At 34.7% G+C, this 19934-nt stretch overlaps 4 protein-coding genes across 4 annotated transcripts; all 4 read left to right on the plus strand.

Annotated features, from left to right (window-relative positions):
• Positions 1–5733: 5733 nt before the first annotated feature.
• Positions 5734–8614, plus strand: LOC118479500. The gene is made up of 3 exons (XM_035974048.1): positions 5734–7023; positions 7113–7977; positions 8091–8614. Exons 1-3 carry the CDS (start codon positions 5734–5736, stop codon positions 8612–8614), a joined length of 2679 nt encoding a protein of 892 aa, XP_035829941.1.
• Positions 8615–8626: 12 nt separating this feature from the next.
• Positions 8627–10024, plus strand: LOC110944445 (ATP-dependent DNA helicase pif1-like). The gene has a single exon (XM_022186109.2). It carries the CDS (start codon positions 8627–8629, stop codon positions 10022–10024), a length of 1398 nt encoding a protein of 465 aa, XP_022041801.2.
• Positions 10025–13847: 3823 nt separating this feature from the next.
• On the plus strand, positions 13848–14519 carry LOC110863783. The gene is made up of 3 exons (XM_035974049.1): positions 13848–13999; positions 14090–14357; positions 14431–14519. The coding sequence occupies exons 1-3, from the start codon at positions 13859–13861 to the stop codon at positions 14517–14519; spliced, it is 498 nt and encodes a 165-aa protein (XP_035829942.1). The 5' UTR covers positions 13848–13858.
• LOC110944434 lies at positions 14453–19545 on the plus strand. The gene is made up of 10 exons (XM_035974050.1): positions 14453–14773; positions 14902–14995; positions 15130–15293; positions 15390–15416; positions 16380–16482; positions 17921–17949; positions 18671–18843; positions 18935–18945; positions 19021–19116; positions 19238–19545. Exons 1-10 carry the CDS (start codon positions 14625–14627, stop codon positions 19514–19516), a joined length of 1125 nt encoding a protein of 374 aa, XP_035829943.1. The 5' UTR covers positions 14453–14624; the 3' UTR covers positions 19517–19545.
• The last annotated feature ends 389 nt before the right edge of the window (positions 19546–19934 follow it).

Genomic DNA, 19934 nt, shown 5'->3' on the forward strand with positions numbered 1-19934 from the left:
GTGAATTGGTTTTTTTTTTTAAAAAAAAAGAAAAGCATTGATTGGTCAAGCTCTCCCTCTCTCCTCCCCTCTCTTCGGCAGCTCCCCACCGGATTCACACCCTCTCTCTAACTCACCTCATCATCGGCAGCCCCCCCTAATCGGTAAAAAGGGTCACCGCATGGGGTTGCCGAAGGCACCCCGTGCACCTTAATTAAGCTAAACTAGATTAATTTTAGCAAATACAATTAATTAATATTAAGCAGGATTCATTAATCAGCTAAGCAAGATTTATTAAACACCTAAATAAATAAATATACATATATATATAATAGATAATATCAAAGGAAGGTGCTAAGAAGGTGTAAGAGGATAGATATAAGTGAATAGGAAACTTCCTAGAAGATGCATAAGTAACTTCCTAGAAAAGCTATAGGAAACTTCCTAGAACTTTCATACTTCTTGCCTATAAATAGGAAGCATAGGAATTCATTTCCTTTGTTCATTTCTTTCTTCGTTTCTCTATACGTTGGTGTTCTAACCAATAATCACCGATGCGATGCTCTGTCCGATCGATTCATGAACCATCCAACGAATACCGAAGTGCTGTGCTTTGTGAATTTCGTTAAACGGATGCCAAAGTATTATACTTTGAGAGTTCATTAAATGGATGCCAAAGTACTATACTTTGTGATTTCGGTAAACGGAATCCAAAGTGTTACACTTTGTGAAATTCGTTAAGGTTCGAATCTCGTGACTACCGTTAAGGTTTGATTTGGGTTTTACACAAATACGTATTCCATTCTGTTAAACTATATGTTTAACTACCAAGAATACTCCCAACTACACACTCACAATCAAACAAACTATTAAATCATCAGAAGATCCAGAATAATAAAATGCATGCTTAATTATCGGAAGAAGTAGAATCAAGAAGCTTGTTAACTCAATCTTGCATGCTTATAAAGTGAGTCATTCTCTTTTTACCAAATATGCTTTACAAAACTCCAAACTATTTTCAGTTATAATTACAGGGATTAAGTCTATGTAATCACCAAATTACAGCCGGTATGTGGGGTTTTGTATACATTACTTGTTTCCCGTCACACTTGGACAAACGGGTGGCCAAGGGGTGATCTGACCACAGTCACAGACACCATTGGACAAATGGGCTAGCCAATGGATGGTCGAGTGACAAATACTGTGGGTAGTTGGTTTGATATCAGAAACATTGTAATTCCCCTTAATACTGTAGATTACAACAAATGTGTCGTTTTCAGTAAAATGAATGATTCACTCAGTATTTCCTGCTGACAAAACCTTTTTAAAACGCGTTTCAGGTAATTACAGTATATTGGAGTAGGAATTGGATCCGGCACCGAAGGCATCAAGAAGTGGCTTATTTTATTAATTAAATCAAATTAAGAAATATCATTTTTATTAAAGCTACCTTTGTAAAACATGGGTTTATCCCATCTATTTAATAAATAAAATCCGGTGTTTTAAAAACTCTGATATTTTTCCTAACTCACGGTCCTGATGAAATTTCCGCTGCAATGTTTTTCAAAATAATCACCGGTACCACTGGACTGCTCACGACGTCCGATTCCGGCCAGGATGGGGTCGGGGGTCGTGACACTTACCTTAAGCGTTCGTGTTCAAGCTTGCTTCCTCACCTCCTCTTGACCAGTTAGCATTCCGTTCTTGAGTCCATGCTAATGTGATCCCTATCCTTTCATGTCATTACAATCACATTATGGTTAGCACAATGCTCATTCATACTAACATTCATTTCCTTCCATTCATACATTACTTGCATATTTATTAACCAAATACCATATACATAAGGCATAGACTAAAAGTCACCTTGTTTCACATTCACGCAACTCAATTATCTTCGTACACGACATGTAGATCATCTAGTACATAACACATTACTTCTCTACTACTATAATTTTGTCCGAAAGGCTAACCATGATATATTTTCTCGGTTGACTTTCAGAAAGTCAACCTTCTAGCATATAACTTCTAACTTTTGAACATGCATTCATGTTGACATAATAGACCATATTAATGTCATGATATTCATTTTATATATAATGTTGTATGACACATACAACTACATGATCACCTAGTCACATACACAATATACACGTAATCAATTTACTCATACTTATGCTTTCATGATTCTACATTTGACAACCACATCACTAAGTTAGACAACTTAACGTAATTCATAACATCATCCTTTACTAGTATGGTCATATGTTATACATTAGTACCCTTTCACTTCTTAATCGCAATTAAGTGCTTAATAAAAACATATGGCGAGCATCGCCCGTTCAAGCACAATGTGCAAGCTTCTAATGCATAATTTTGACCAACACATACATTCAACCCGAATTCTTGTACTAGTTCCATCTAAAGCACATTCATTAAGTTAGCATACTACTAATTATATCATTACCATACGTCATTCATATATGTCAAGCCACTTCCTAAAATCTCACATCCTAACTTCACTTAGACATTTCATCAAACACTTGGTGGGTATACTACCTTCTAAGCACAATGTACAACTAATTAAAGCACATTCTTCCTAGTTCATCCATGAATTAACATAATCTTTCACAAATCATTATCATAACCAAGCATCATATGTTTATACCAAATTATCCATCTAACTACTTTCTATAACACTACTCTAACATCAACATTACACAATCCATCATAAATCTTCACTAAACCTCATCTTCCTACAATTCTAAGTGGGTTTTATCCTAACTCATCAATACCATCAAAATTAAGCATATTACAACTTCCACACATTGATATTAACTAACATTCACGGATTACACATAACCCACTTCATCAAACATCACCAAAACATTAAATTCAACTTACTTGGTGTGAAGAATACTTGATTGATCATAATTCTCAGATCATGCATTAGTTTTGAGCCAAATTCCTCCCTCGATTTGAATATTTTCGTGAACTAGGGTCTTGGCCTTTCTCTTTCTTCTCCTGGTCGTAACATCGACACACACACACACACACACACACACACACCTAATGTGTGTGTGTTGGGTTTTTATTTTTATTTAAATACAAGTTTTCACTTTTGGCAACCTTGGCCCTCCTAGTTGATACTTAATCTTAATTAACCCAAATTTCATTTTCTTATTTGTTTTGCTAGACATTTAACTAGGTATAATAACCTAGTTATTACACTCCATTTTATTGAACGTGGGGACACACTAGCCAATTTAGTAATTCGAGTTTTGGGGCGTTACAATTTTAGGAATAGTAGGTGGGTTACGAATTGGTTAATTTTTTTTTACTGAACCTATTAAAGATAAATATTAGTATATCACCAAACTTATCACACTAAAGTTTTAGTTTTAACTCATCATAACTATCATGTGATCTATCTTTTATATAAAAACTAGCTATTAAACCCGCGCGTGTTACGGCGCGGGTATATTGGAAACATCAAATGGATTCAAAGTTAAGGAGGTATATAAATAGAGTAATAATACGATAAAAACAAAAAGTTTAAAACTTGACGGGGTAGTGCCGGTAAAAATTGGAGTAATAGTTCAAGGAGTAAAAATGGAAAGTTGAAAACTTGAGGGGGGGGGGGGGGGGTTGGTGGCATTAAAAATGAAGTAATAGTGCAAAGGTGTAAAAAGCAAATGATAAAATTCAAAGGTTGAGGGGTGTAAAATGAAGTAATAGCGCACGGGTTAAAATGCAAATAGCGCCCCCGCTTTACCCAAAGCGGGGCGTTTAGGGTTAGTTTTCAGACAAAAGGTAATGTGACAGTGGTACGCGTGACACTGAAAAGCGGGGCGTTTTGTGGTATGTGTGAATAGACAAGGGGCGTGTGTGAATAGTCTGGTCCTTATATAAATTAAGCATCAAATCTAAAAAATATTCATGCTAAAGTATATTTGATTGATTTAAAGAGTGCGAAAATATTTTAAATAGTTTAAAAAAGTTGAATTAATCAATTCATACTTTAAATAGTTAAAAAAAAGTTGAATTAATCAATTCATACTAAATGTTCATAGATTGTTTTTATTAAGCTTAAAAGTTTGTTTAAGGTAATAATAGTTTATTTATTACTGATCTATATTTGTTTCAATAACTAATATTTTTAAAATAACGTGTATTTTTCAACTCTATAAAGTATTTCGTTATCATGGATTTCATTTATGATATTCAATGGCGTTCTTAAGCAAATTGAAGCTGGGTATTATTGTCTTTTGAGTGGTGCACCGACATTTATCTTTAAGAATAAGGTTTTTGATTTCGTCTTTTTATGTTCATATTCCTTCAAAAGAATAACGCTAGCGTGACAATTGTGAACCATTATATATTCGGTAGTTCTTACCACCCCTGTTTTAGTTGAGCATCATAGTTTTTTCCACTTTTGGGATATATTTGAATTGAGTCGTTACTTGAGATAATCTTTATCCATTCCTTTGTAAAAAGAGCCTTTTGTTTTGAAGAACAGCATGAGACCTACATGAAAATGCTTATATCACACATATTTTATATGGGTTAAAAACCATAGTTTCATAAAAAAAAATGGCTTTAGGAAAGAGGGGGATGTTTAGTTAGATTCGGGCTGATGTTGTTGGGCTTAGATTACTGGACCCTTATGTTTAAACATTTTTTTGACCCACAAATAATAATTTATAGGTTAATTTTGTTCTTTTAGTTAGATTACTTGATGAAAATAATATGTCATTTTCATATTTGGATGTAACTTTTAAAGTTTCTGATAATGTTAATTTAACTTAGAAATACTTTTATAAACTTCTAATAAGAAAGATAACCAAGGTTTATTTGAATCTAATAAAGTGTATGAATGGGTAGAACATGCAAAATACCTGTTTTGCTAGCTGATGGTTACTGATAAAAAAAAATAAGTTAGGCTATGTGAACTTATTTTAAACATCACCCATCTATTTCATTTCAAAACTTAGTAAAAATTAAAGATTTTGAATAAAAATTTTAAAAGTTCAATATGCCCAAATGAAACGGTTAAGCAATAACCGGTAAATTTGGCCGGTCCGGCTGACCAACCTGCCCTAGCTGGTTTCGTTTGGTTTGTCGTTTTTTGAAGTTGTAATTAGTGGCTCAGTTTAAGTAGCATATTTTTATTTGTTACACCACTGCGGGTAAAAGATTTCTGTTCGCATTACTAATATGTTATGTTCCCTATTTCTTACACAGTTTGGAGGTTGGCTTTACAAGATCTCAAGTTGTTGCTACTATTTCTCTTCTAACTTCATCCAGATTTAGTACTTCAACAATGGATTTTGTACGTTATATACCCTATGCTTTTAAATAAGTGAAATTTAGAATCCTATATTCATATATGATGGACAACCTTTTAACCTTTTCCTTTTTCAGGTGGCTGGGATCGTTTGAAGATTGTCTAAAGTTCATTACTTTACTTTTAAGGTACGTATTAAGGAAAATATGTTTTATGCCTTATTGAAGTGTGGTTTACTAAAATTTTTTCTTAACTTTTCGTCTAGATATGCATACGTGTTAAAGGCTAATACTATTATCGTGTTTATTATTATCATAATTTTAGTCGTATTCTAAAATGTCATGCGTACTAGGGTCTCTTCTTAGGTTGATACTTTTTATTCTGGTCATCCGTCTGGTTATGCATATATGCTAGAGGTTAATACTATTGTCGTGTTACTGTTATGATACTTTTAGTTGTATTTTAAGATGTCATCATCACGTAAGCGTACTAGGGTCTGTTCGTTAATTAATGCTTCCTCTTCTTCTGGTCGTTCCTTATATTTGGACAATGGAGACTGTACTAATGTTTGTGAGCATTATGGTGCTTTTTTTTGGTTTGATGAGCGTATAGTTGCTACATCTACCACCCGTCATCTTCGATATAACCAATGTTGTAAAACTGGACGTGTGAAGTTTCCACCTCCTAATCATCCTTTATCGGTTTTCGTTGATCTGTTTGGTCGAGCAGACTTTCTAGCAAACATACGTGCTTATAACTCTATGTTCGCAATGACTTCTTTCGGTGGCAAAGTAGACGATTCTATTAATACTGGGTCTGCGCCATACGTGTTTAAGGTTGAGGGCCAGGTTTATCATTCGTTGGGTTCATTGTGTCCTACAGATAATGAACCATCAAGATTTCTGCAAATGTATATCTATGATACTGATAACGAAATTGCGAATAGGCTTAGATTCTTTGATGGCAATACACGTTCACGGTTAAGTGTTGATGTTGTCTCTACAATTCTTACAGCCCTTGAGGGGTGTAATAAATTGGTGAGGCTTTTCAGAAATGCTAGAGATTTGACTCTTTCGTCTAACTTACCTTCATTTACAATTCATTTATACAATTCATATAATTCTTTGTCTTATGATAGACCTGGCCCTGATTGCATTGGTGCAATTATCACTGACCAAGACCCCAATTCTGATGGATATGACATTGTTATTCAGCATAAGGCTACTGGTCCACAACGAATAAGCAATCTTCATTCGTTATACATGGCTTTGCAATATCCTTTGTTGTTTATTTATGGTGAAAGTGGTTGGTCCCATGACTTACGACTTTCTGGTGTTTCTGGAAAAGAGGACAAAAATATGTCTATGAATATGTTCTATAGTTATCAACTTCATGATCGTCTTAACGTCTACACATTGCTGCTGCGAGGAGGTCGTCTATTCCAGCAATATCTGGTTGACGCCTACGTGTGTATAGAGCAGAATAGGTTAGAATATTACAGACGTAATCAAAGTTATCTAAGAAGTGACGTGTTGAAAGGCATACATGATGCTATTCGTCGTGGTGATACTGAGGGACGTGATATAGGAAAACGTACTATTCTACCTTCATCATTTATGGAGGGTCCACGATACATGTACAAGCATTATCAAGATGAGTTAGCGATTTGTAGAGTACATGGAAACCCTCAATACTTCATCACTTTTACGTGCAACGTTAACTGGCCTGAAATTCATAGATATTTGACTAAGTATCCAGTACTTAAAGCACAAGACCGTCCCGATATCATAGCTCGCGTTTTCTATATGAAAGTTTTCTCATTTGTCAACTTTCTTCGTAATAACAGGCCTTTGGGAAAGTTACTGCGGATTTATACACGATTGAATTTCAGAAGAGGGGTCTACCACACTGTCATTTGTTGTTATGGATAAACGAAACTAATAAGATAACTGACGCTACTCATCTTGATAGGTATATTTCGGCAGAAATTCCAGATCCTGTAATGGACTCGGATCTGCATAGGATTGTTACCGACTTCATGATACGTGGACCATGCGGTACTGTTAGACCCAACGCGCCATGTATGTCATTCGGTATGTGCTCTAAGAACTTTCCAAAGGCTTATCAACAAAGTAGTGTGATTGACGAGAATGGATATGCACATTATAAAAGATGGTTGATTGGGAATACTGTCCTCAAAGGTGGCGTTGCTCTTGATAACAGCTATGTTGTCCCATACCACCGCACCATACTGTTACACTTCCAAGCACACATAAATGTTGAGTACTGCGGGTGGAGCATGTTGATAAAGTACCTCTTAAAGTACATATCAAAGGGCTCTGATCGTATTCGTTTTAACATTAGTAAAGGTCCTTCTTCTTCTGGTGATACCGAAGGTGACACTACGTTTGAAATCGACGAGATTAAGAACTATGTTGATGGAAGATTCATATGTCCACATGAGTCAGCTTGGAGAATTCTTGATTTCCACATTCATCAAAGGAATCCTGCAGTACAGGTTTTAGCTGTTCACTTGCAAGAAATGCAAGGTGTAACTTTCAGGGACAATGAACAATTAGAAAACATTATTAGAAACCCATTATCAAGGCGTACTACATTAACAGAATGGCTTTACAACAATTGCATTGATGAGAGTGGACGACATCTGAATTACGTAGACTTTTTATCAGAGTATAGATGGGATGCCTCAAGTAAGACGTGGATACATAGAATAACAAACAGAACACCAGCGATTGGGAGACTTATCTACGTACACCCAGCATGTGGTGAAACTTTCTACCTGCGTCTATTGCTGTCACACCAGAAAGGTTGTCGATCCTTCGAGGACATTCGTACAGTTTCTGGAAGGTATGCTCAACATACCGTACTGCATGCGAAAGGCATGGATTACTAGGTGATGACAAAGAATGGTCATATACCTTCGTTGAGGCTGCTATTTGGGCTACAGCTTCTAAGTTACGACACCTATTCATACATATGCCATTATATTGTGAGGTGTCAAACCCTAAACAATTGTGGGATATGCATTGGCATAGAATGGCTGATGACATTGTGCATAGACATCATCTCTTAAACGATGATGATAAGATGCAACATGTTTTGTATGAGCTTGAACTATTATTGCGCACTGGATCGTCTTCCTCATTGTCGGAGTTAGGGCTGCCAATGCCGAATCCAACAGTTGTTGCATCTGTGACAAATAGACTACTCATGGAAGAAAGAAATTACGAAAGGCAACAACTTGCAATCGAACATATGTCATCACGGTCTGCTCTCAATCCACAACAAAAGAGCATATACGATTATGTTTTGTCTACATTAGAATGAAAGGAGCAAGTAATGGCCTTCATTTATGGCTATGGTGGAACAGGCAAGACATTCTTATGGACTACTATCATCTCGGCCTTACGCTCTGAAGGTAAAATTGTGTTAGCAGTGGCTGCATCTGGTATTGCGTCTTTGTTACTTCTTGCTGGAAGAACGGCTCATTCGCGATTTAAGATACCGCTCAATCTAACAGATCAGTCAACCTGTTACATAAAGAAAAACACTCATCTAGCTCAGTTGCTAACAGAAACAACACTCATAATATGGGATGAAGCACCTATGAATGATCGCAGATGCTTTGAGCCACTTGACAGAACACTTAGAGACTTGCTGAATAGACCTCATCAACCTTTCGGAGGCCAGTCCATATTACTTGGGGGTGACTTCCGACAAACTTTACCAGTAATACCAAAGGCTTCAAAAAATGTAATTTTATCATCGTCTCTTCCAAGATCATATCTATGGAGACATTTTAAAGTGTACAAATTGACAGAAAACATGTGCTTTCAAAGTACGAATCTAGACGCAAATCACAGAGCCAAGATTGCAACGTTCTCATCATGGTTGCTTGATGTAGGTGACGGGAAATTAGGAACTCCAGACGTTGACAATCCCCAAAACACTAGAAACATCGAGATCCCGTTAGACTATGTCATACCTTATAGTGATAATGCACTTCAAGAGCTTATTCAGTTTATCTATGATGACGCCACTTTGCAGAATCCAACAACTGAAATTCTTCACAACAAAGCAATTGTTTGTCCTAAAAATGAAACTGCACAAGAGATTAATAACATGGTTCTTGCATGTAGCCCTGGATATAGCAAGATATATCTCAGCACTGACACAATGATACCCAACTTAGGAAGCCATGGTGATATTGAAATGCTTTACCCAACAGAGTATTTGAACTTGCTGCATTTTAGTGAACTGCCGCCACATCAGTTAGAGCTAAAAGTAAATACACCAGTTATGCTAATACGTAACATCAATCAAACAGCTGGTTTGTGCAATGGCACAAGATTAATAATTACACAATTGCTTCCAAGGGTGATTGAGGCACATATAGTGACTGGTACTGCAATTGGCCACCGTGTGTACATACCACGTATATCTCTGACACACACAGACAACGAACTACCTTTCACTTTCAAGAGAAAGCAATTTCCGATTAAACTATGCTACGCCATGACAATTAACAAAAGCCAAGGCCAATCACTTAACAAGATCGGGGTATACCTTCCCGAGCCAGTGTTCGACCATGGTCAATTATATGTGGCATTATCAAGGGCAACATCCCCAGACTCTTTAAAAATACTAACAACCCCAATGAAGGATATGCCATCCAATGTTACGAAGAACATAGTCTACTCTGATTTTCTACATCAGATAGACATTAACCAATCTTAAGGTTAGTTCAGTCATTTGAGACATTTGTCTCTCTTCATAGCCATTCTAACAAGGACCCTTTCAGGTACAAGTTATGTGGTCCTACATAGCTCTTCTGTCCGTACAATAACTCTTACGTTTTATATTAATTTACATTTACCAAAGAGATGAAAAGTATCATGTGTAACACCTCGAATTTTTGTGTCCAATGATGTGTTAACACGTGTCATTTGTTTACACGTGGCATCTATAATAAATAAAGGACTAATTTTGACAAACCTTGAAAATATATAAATTCGAGGGTTATAAATGTCAACAAGGGTAAATATACTGTATAGTATCCCTAAATAATGCTTAAACCTTCAAACGAATAAATTATAGATCGTACAAAAACAAAACGCGGAAGAAAGTGAGAGATTACAAACTACAGGGGTTAACTGTGTCAACATGTTTAATAATACCTCTGAGTGACCCTTTAACGTTCCAAAGACTTTGTAACGGTATTATACCCTCACTAAAATAATATATATGAATTTCGCGAAGTTTCGATATGAAACGAGAAAGTTACGATCGAATTCGTAGCAGAAGGGTTAAAAGCGTCAACAGTGAAAGTTAAGGCTTTCCAATATAATTAATAAATAAACTGGGGACTTAATAATGCGGGTAAATAACACGAGGCCCCTATCGGTAAATAACCGAGGGCCAAACCGCAAAGTTACCCCTTCAAACCCGAAAGGTCAGGCAAATCATTACGAAAGATTTCGTTATTAATGGCCAGATTCTGTAATCATGACAAAAGATTTAAAATTTCTGAAATCTTAACCCTACGCGGCCCGCATTGCATAATGGGTTAAGTTGAGGCGGGCCGCGAGCCTCCTCAATTACGCGTTTGGTGTTTAGATCCCAGGCGGCCCGCATTGTAAACGCATGGAACCTCCATGCGGGCCGCATTGGACGCCCAGATGCAGAAAAATTGTGTTTTCTTGACTTTTGAGCATTGTGAACGATCAACCTCCAATAAATGAGGCATGGGTGCCCCCTACTCGACCCATACACCTCTGGGACACCTACCCATCATCTCTGGACTATTGTGGTAGTTGTAATGATCATAGAGGCATGACATTTGCTATAAATAGCACTAGTATGCAACATAAACATTCACAACATCAAAACACACACCTCTGATCATTTCAAGAGCTCTCAAGTCCTCTTCTCTGCTCCATAAGCAAGAACACAACTTCTGTAAGTGATCTAACCCTTTGTGGTTTCACATTTCCTTAGTAAATGGCTAAGAACCAAACCGTCGTAACTACGGTTTGACTTTACAATAAATCAGTAATGGTTCAGTCTTATGACGAATCAAAAGTGGTTATGAGTTGGTATTTATGTGGGTAATAAACCCCTAAAAGGGTTCCCTCTGATCACCACTCTAACTATGTCAAATGTCGAGTCAAACGTGCGGTTAAAAAGTCAACAGAAAGCTATTTTAGCGATTTATGCATAATCTGTAATGTATATGTTATGGAACCTGTTTTGACAATCATAAAACATGATAATAAGTATATAAACCTGTTTGCGCTCGTTTGAATCGATCATTTACTATATGAACCGGTTCGGAGCCGAAAGTCGCATAAGTTTGACTTTTGCTTTGACTTCAGTTCTGACCCGTTTTAGTGAGGTATAAATATACCTTAGGACTCTCTTAGGACCAGGTCACATGTTGGTATACGCCTCTGTGGTCGGTTCATGAGTTATCCGAGTCTTTTACGTATTTCCGTCATTCGCCTAAAAGTTGACCGTAACGGCCTTTTAAAATTAAAACGAGTATTTCGGACACGTGAACGGACCAAAACCTTGCTTGTTAAATTATAAGCATGTCCTTAAAGTTTCACGTCAATCCGAGGTCTAGAATGAGAGTTATGCTAAAAAGCGCACTTTTAAGAAAGTTTTGTAATTAACGGCGCGATTAGCATAACGCCCATCTAACCCAAGTTTTCGTCACCAAAACTTTTACCCACTGTGGTAAAATAATATTTTGGGAATTTTAAAGATTTTTAATAATTTTTACCTTGCTCATAACCTGCGGTTATGGCTACGGTTCGGTAAATACCGAATATGCCCTTTTTGGCCAAAACGGGAGTTCTACAAGGTCTTTTGACCCGATTCCAGTTGCTACTGGTTTTAAATAATAAATAAAGTATTTTAAGCTTTATAAGCTGTTCGGGAAACTCAGATTTCCTGTAGAACTCGAAAATCCCTTTTAAAAGTCTTTAAAGTGACCGAAAAGCCCCTACGGGGCATAATATTAACTTAAACTCGTTACGGGCATTACGGAAGGTATCCTACTGATACCAAAATACTTTTAAGGCATATTGACTTAGGAAATAAGCGTAGGACACTTATGGTTAACCGTTTCGCCTATTTGCGCACACGGTACGGCCCATGGAACTAGTTTTCGTGCAATAGCCGATATGGGTCAAATTATATTATTTGAACCCCAAAAATCCAGAGTATGAACTATAAACCCATATAAAACAAGTCACTGAACTTGTTGGGTCCAAATCATACTCCATTCTCGGTTTTCGCCTTTTCGTGCGAATTAACCATATCTATATATCGGAATCAACCGGTTTAAGCTACGGCTAATACAAGGACCGTTAGGATTCTAAGAGGTTAATTAAAACCTTCGTTCCAGATTAGGAGCCCCAGTAAAAGCTATCGGTGACTTGATCTAAATTAAGGATTTATACTTGCAAAGGTAAATACTTTAACTTATTTCCCCTATATGGGCTTGGGTTACGGTATATTAATACCGCTTGATTGAGCATTATATAATTCCATCGCTTAGGTGGTTAATTGATTAAATATGATCGGCTCATTTAAACAGTTTTGTTGCTTATAAGCCTTTGGGGGGTTTAATGACCGTTGTCCCGGATATCCTCGGCATCATTTTACGAAATGGCCACGACCATCGACATCCCGGTGTAGGCGTACACCCGGTATAAAGTGTCGACATTAAAATTAAAAGACGTAGCCGTTGGTTTTTATACTACGGTTTTACGCAAACGTGGTGTGTCTATAGATCTTTAACCCGGCACGACCCGGGCTACTGAACGCATAAAAGAACATGTAAAACGTTCACAAGATCATTATGAATTTTCCCAAGTTATAAAAGAGTTTGTGCCTTGTGCATTCAAATCAATTTTAATAAACATTTTCAAATGTGTCAGTTGAATGTATTTACCAGTGTAAACTGACGTATTTTCCCCAAAAAGATTAAGTGCAGGTACCTAAACGTAATTGGCTGGTATTAGCTCCCTAGCGTCGGGATAAGCCTCGCAAGCTTGATTGCAGTATCTGATGGAACAATACTTTACCTTTATTTACGATCCACTGTGGATATATTCAACCCTTGTAATACATTTGATATTACGATCAAGGTTGAAGTTTATATATTTATCTTATGCTTCCGCTGTGCATTATATAATTGTGTGGTTTGACTATATTGTTGCCAACATCGTCACGGTAATCCCCCACCGGGCCCACCGGTGAGACACGTGGAAAAACGGGGTGTGACATCATGCTTTTAGTTTACCATCCATTATATGTAGAATTATTAATGAGAAATCACAAGTGTGACATAAAAGTAAATACAACAGAATGATATATGACATATCTTTTGTCTTCACAGTTTTTGTAGTAGTAACTCATCTTCAAATCTCACAAGCTTTTATTAACGTCTACTACTGTCTAAAATCCAATATAATAAATGCTATAACTTTCCCTTTTTGACATTGCATTAGTTACTTATTTTCTTTTTTCTACCCGTAAATTAGCATCCAAGACGCAGTTACTATGCCTCCAAAAAGAGTGTCTCATGTCAAGCCAGAAGACCCACCAGAACCCCTTGAAGTTAGAGTTCTAAAAAGGTGGATCCCCTACTTTAAAAACAAGGAGAAAATGATCGACCTATGTTACCTATTAGTTGATATACATGTAAGTTACTAAACATCAAACTAAGGTTCCTTCTATAATGTCAATTAACTTACGTTTTTACTAGCCAGAAATTAACATCATCTATTACAGGGAGACACAATTGAAGCAGTGGCAGATGTTACCAAAGCAGAATACTTTGACTCACTTATCAATGTACAACATTGTTACACGGTTGACAAGTATGTCTCATCTCCACAACGCCAATACATGCCATCGGTACCACACGTCGCTTCACTGAAAATTGGGAAAAGGGCTACTTTTACACCTTTACTTGACAAAGACATACCCACTTACTATTATAACTTTGCAACCTATGATGATCTTGCACCAAGAATGAAGCCACCAAAGCTACTTACATGTAAAAATATAAAAAAAGTATAATTAATAAAGAAATCAATGTTACTTACTAACAAGATTATATGAATAACCAGACTACATAGGGCGTGTCGAGGAGGTATCACCCATCATGTTTAGAAGTGGAAAAAAGCTACGAAAGATCATCATTCAAGATGAAAGCTAAAGTATCAACTTAAATCTGAAAGTAATATTACAACTTTACCAATAAATAGACATTTGTTGTAGGCGTAATGAAATCGAAGTAACACTCTGGGATGAGAAGGCATACATGATTGAAACAGAGGACATCATTGGCAAAGTATTTGCAATAACTGCTACCATGGTAACTTATTTCAAAAAACTACAACTTGAGTCCACAACATCAACTACAATTGTTATCAATCCACCGATCCCAGATCTTCAGACATACGTGAAAAGGTATACGATGAAAGATTGAGCTATGTTGATAAGACATTCAACTCTTTTGATAAGACAATCAATTCTTAAGACTAAATTATTAGTTATAAATAAGAAACTAACAATTTTCCATTTATATGTTGTTATAGATTTCAAGAATTAGTGCCACTTGCAGAACAACGTGCATCATTAAACCACATCACCATTGCTGAACTGAAGAAGAAAATTTACAACAAGACTGCGGTAAACTAATTTTTTCCTCATGTACTTTATTTATGAATTATGTCCTTTAAGTTTATATAGTGAGGAAATAGTTTTTTGTTGAACTAATTGTTTTACTCCAACCTTGCTTTTAATACCTCTTAATCATAACGCAGCAACAAGGACACTACACATGCACTGCAAGAATAACAGAAATCGATGAGTCACGCACCTGGTTTTATGTGAAATGTCCCAAATGTGGCAAGACATCATTTGCGGAAAAAGACCGATACGTTTGCTTGGACGATGATATAGAAGAAGAAGAAGAACCGATTTTCAAGTAAGTCTCACACTATATTGTTGTGAATTGTGTTGATGTTTGATGAGTTGAGTAGTTTATCTATGGTGATTATCGTGTGGTGTCTAATTTTTTTAGATATGAATTGGTTTTAATCGATTTGAGGTTAGTATGAAAAGTAGTATTTTGGTTAGGACTGGTTAAGTGTAATAGGCATTATGTGCTATTGGTTACTGCTTATGTTAACAGTTAATCCACCTGTTTGAGCTTTTGTTCATTAATCATTAACCTTTGAAGTTTGGGGGAATGTTTTCAATCGTATGATTAGAAAAGGAATTTACAATAGTGAGGATATTTGATAGGACTACAATTTAAGTGGGGTAGTTGTAGTTAGAGGTTATTGCTGGTGGCTTGAACGAAATCAACTTTTCCAAAAAGTTAGTTTGTTGTTATGAGGGTTGTGTGTTACAAATATATTTGTGATCCAGTATTTAAGAATAACTAAGATCGATATAGTTATGATAGAAACTATTCATTCGGGGAAAAACATAGGTGTGAGAATGGTGGAAGCATAAAGTTCACTCAACTATGTATTAGTGGAATAATTATAAGGATTATTAGGCTTTATGTATGAAAGTAATCTATAAGTTCATAGAGGATCAGAGGTTTATGATCTAAAATAGAAGAAATGTTCGGTCGGTACCACTTATCCCATACTCCCATCCCGCAAAGAGGAAAACAAAAATTAAAAGTAATATTATATTAGGTCTCATTCCCAAATACCAGATAATTGTCTAGCTTCATCGGTTACTTTTTCGTTATTGGTTAGATTAACTAATATGTTAAAATCAATTAAAATTTAATCAACAAATTTAAGTGATTATGTTTGTGTGATTTTAAAACTTAACGAAGTTGTCATATCATTTCATATTGTGTGGTTTTAAAACTTAATGAAGTTGTCATATCATTTCATATAAACTAAACAAATAAATATATAACTTACTTTAGAATTACATTAATATTTGAGTAAAATGCTCAGATAGTCCCTGTGGTTTTGTAAAATAACCTCTATAGTCCCCAACTTTTGGAAATTAAGGCTAATACTTGCATGTTGTCCTACGTCTACAGGTATTGCCTCAACGCAAAAATAACAGATAACACAGACTCCATAGAGGCAGTCTTCTACAACGAAGCCCTTAATGATATTGTCAAGCTAAGTTGTCGTGACATGGTAATGAATCTGGGAAACAGAAACCCAAGCTAAGTTTTCGTGACATAGTAATGAATCTGAGACTCCATAGAGGCAGTCTTCTTGGAAGAAGATTGGAGTGAAGTTGAAGAGTTAATTTTTTTTTTAAAAAAACATTTTTTTTCTATAAACAGAGTAATGTTTTTATGCTTAATTTATCAATTTGATATTATAAGTATGTTTCTTTAATTAGACATTTTTTCTATAATTAGGTTGCCGTTATATTTTTTAAAAAATTTAGTTACTTCCTTTGTAGGTATGGTTCCAAATAACTCTTCAACTTCACTCCAATCTTCTTCCAAGAATACCATCGGTTTCCATATAACAATTAAGTTCTTCAGTGGATCTACATATATAGATGCTTTTACATTCTTCACCGTCTTCATCTACATCTACTTTTTCTTGAATCGATTTCTGAATTTCACATATCCCTCTACAAATCTGTAAGTTGTTTTTCTTAAATTACTTCTTTAATCATTATTCATGTGTTTCTCCTTTTTTTAATGTGTTTAAACTATGTTTTTGTTTATTTAACCCTAAATCCCATTGGTATTTAAAAATATGTTCATTTTTGCGTTTTAAGATTATGGTTTTGTTAACGAATACGTTGTTTCTGCAAAACCCAAAACCGATTTTCATTCAGAATACTTTTTATTTATAATGTATATTTATTCTATAAAGTTTAGACGAAACCCTAGGTCCGATTGTTATGAATATCTTTCTTAAGTTCTATTTCAATTTATGTAAAATAACTTTTATTGGATTGGGATTGTTAATAAGTTTGTGAATGTCATTCAAAAGCATAAATCCCATTGGCATTTTAAAATATGTTTATTAAGGTTTTTTAAGATTATGGTTTTCTTATACAATATGATGTTTATGCGAAACCCTAAAACCGATTTTGATGCAGATTATGATGTATATAGGAAACATTGAATCCGATTGTTGTTGAATATATTTTTTTATGAATTTTTTATTTTGATATGATTCCGTTTATATGTTTTTTTAGTCTGATTTATTGATTAAGTTTATGTTATACAAATCCTGATTCTGATTGTCATGGAAATTCTTATGATTTTGTTTTTATATCACATGTTTATGTTATCTATCAACTTTTGAGGTCACTTTATCTATATTTGATTATAGAATAATAGTATTATATATTTTAAGGGGTTTTAAATTTTCTTAATTGTCAGTGTAAATTAGTTGGCTACACGATTTTTTATTATGATGTATCATAATGGTTATATCATCGGTTGCCTCCATTTATTATAGATTTTGGAATAAAAGATACTTTTGATGAGGTTTGTTATATAGATTGTTATTATAACATGTCGTTCACATTATTTTTTATGTTGTTATTTATAATTTTTTTAATAATTCATCTGATGTGGTTTGTTTATGTAACCTGTTTTTGTAGGTATTTCATATGGCAGAAAGTTCATCAAGGTATTTTTTGTTCATTTTGTTAGTTTATGTAACATTTCATATGTAGTATCTGTGTTTTTTTTCATGTTTTTGTTTTTTTTTCTCACACTAACATTAACATGTTACACTTTATTAACATCAAAATTTTTAAATCAGTTTCAGAGGACCCTGGTTCTGTAGGCTAATGAATGTAGCAGATGAAGTTATTCTAGTAAATGATAAATTATTACATAAGTTATTTTTGTTCTTTTATTTTTCTTATTATTAAATACAGTTTATTATTATTGCATAGTTTATATATTTTCACTGTAATTATAATTAATTTTGCCATTGTTTGTTTTATTAGTCCATTCCAGATGACGTTGCGGTCAAATTACGGGGTGTAGATAAAGGCCCTACAAATGTTATTATACACATTGAAGATGGCCGATTATTTAATGTATCTTTAAGCGCTGCTAAAGGAAAGTTATTCTTTTTTCATGGTTGGTCCAATGTTGTAGAACATTTGCGACTAACCAAAGGCTGTTTGGTAGTATTTAATCCTGTAGATTCTACTACGATTAAATTAACATATTTCGTTGATGGGGTTAGTCGTGGCTCTTTCTGGACGTATCTACTCCCTCCATCATCTCATTTTTATGTAAGATAAATTCTATTTTTTATTTTTCTTAATGTGTTGATGTATTAATTTACTTATATTAAAACTAATTTGTTTTTTTCTTTTTTTTTATCATTCTCACAGGTCATTCCTGAATGTATCCTGCCAAAAAAAATATGATTATTCATCAAATGATGTAATCTCTACTGTACTATTAGATAACAAAACGTTTAACGTTGCCATTGAAACGTCTGACGGTAAAGTCGGTTTTACCGCTGGTATTGACGTAATTGCCAGTCAGTTACAGTTGAAGGCAGGTTGTTTTTGTTATTTACAAAAGTTTTTGGTAATTTTTTCCATTTAAAATTTTTGCAAAAAACGGTGTTGAAATGAATTTTCCTGATGTAGATGTTGATGAGGTAAGTTATATTTTGGTACTTAAATATATATTTTATATATGTTAATGTAATACATGTTATATATTTAATTTGCAGGCTGACGTTGCACCTATCGATGTTGAAAATGAAGTTGATGAACAAATACCTGGTGGTGTTCGTCGTTTTGTTCGTATGGCTTGTGAACGTTATTTTGTAAGTTTTAATATCATTTTACAGACCTCTAAAAAACAAGTGTTACAATTTTTTGTTACTTAATAAACATTCTTCTTTTAGTTTCATATTTATTATTAATTTTATTTTTACAACAATACAGAGGATTCCTGATCCTGTATCACGGATGGCTAGACTTGATGAAGGTTTAAAAGATATCACCGTTAGGCTTATGCATCTAGATCCCCCACAACAATTTACTAACGGTACTAGACGTGAAAGAAAAATCGACGGAGGTTTTCGATATGCGTTAACCAGGTGGAAGAAGTTTATGAAAGCAGCTCGAATTAACGTGCGTTACAGGGTTCATTATTCTTTTGATGAAAATGACCAGGTGTTGAGTGTTGAACTGGTTGTACCTTACGTTAGGCGTAGACATTAGTTATATGACATTTAGGTCATGTTTTTTGCCTTTCATATGGTAGATATTAACTTTTTTATATGGTTTTGTTGCCTTCTGACATTGGTTATGGTTTTCAATTTCAATTTATTACATTTTTTGCATCTCTTAACTGTGCTTTTAACCGCTCATTTGTCATGAGTTGAAAGTTTAATCTTTCTGTTAAGTAGTCATTTCTTAAATTATATAAATCCTTCACTGATGCTAATGATCTTACTAATTTCTTCAAAAAGTATATTAAACACATTTTTATGTTAATCAATTAAGCGTTTAACATGATTTAAAACCATCTGGATCCCATTCTTTGTTTTATCTTTCTCTTTTAATATAGTGTTGTTATTATTATAAGATAGGATTGTGAACCTTTGCAAGTTTTTAATCATAAAAATTTTGTTCTTAC

The sequence above is a fragment of the Helianthus annuus genome, chromosome 6 (assembly GCF_002127325.2).
Source record: "Helianthus annuus cultivar XRQ/B chromosome 6, HanXRQr2.0-SUNRISE, whole genome shotgun sequence".
Classification (NCBI taxonomy): Eukaryota; Viridiplantae; Streptophyta; class Magnoliopsida; order Asterales; family Asteraceae; genus Helianthus; species Helianthus annuus.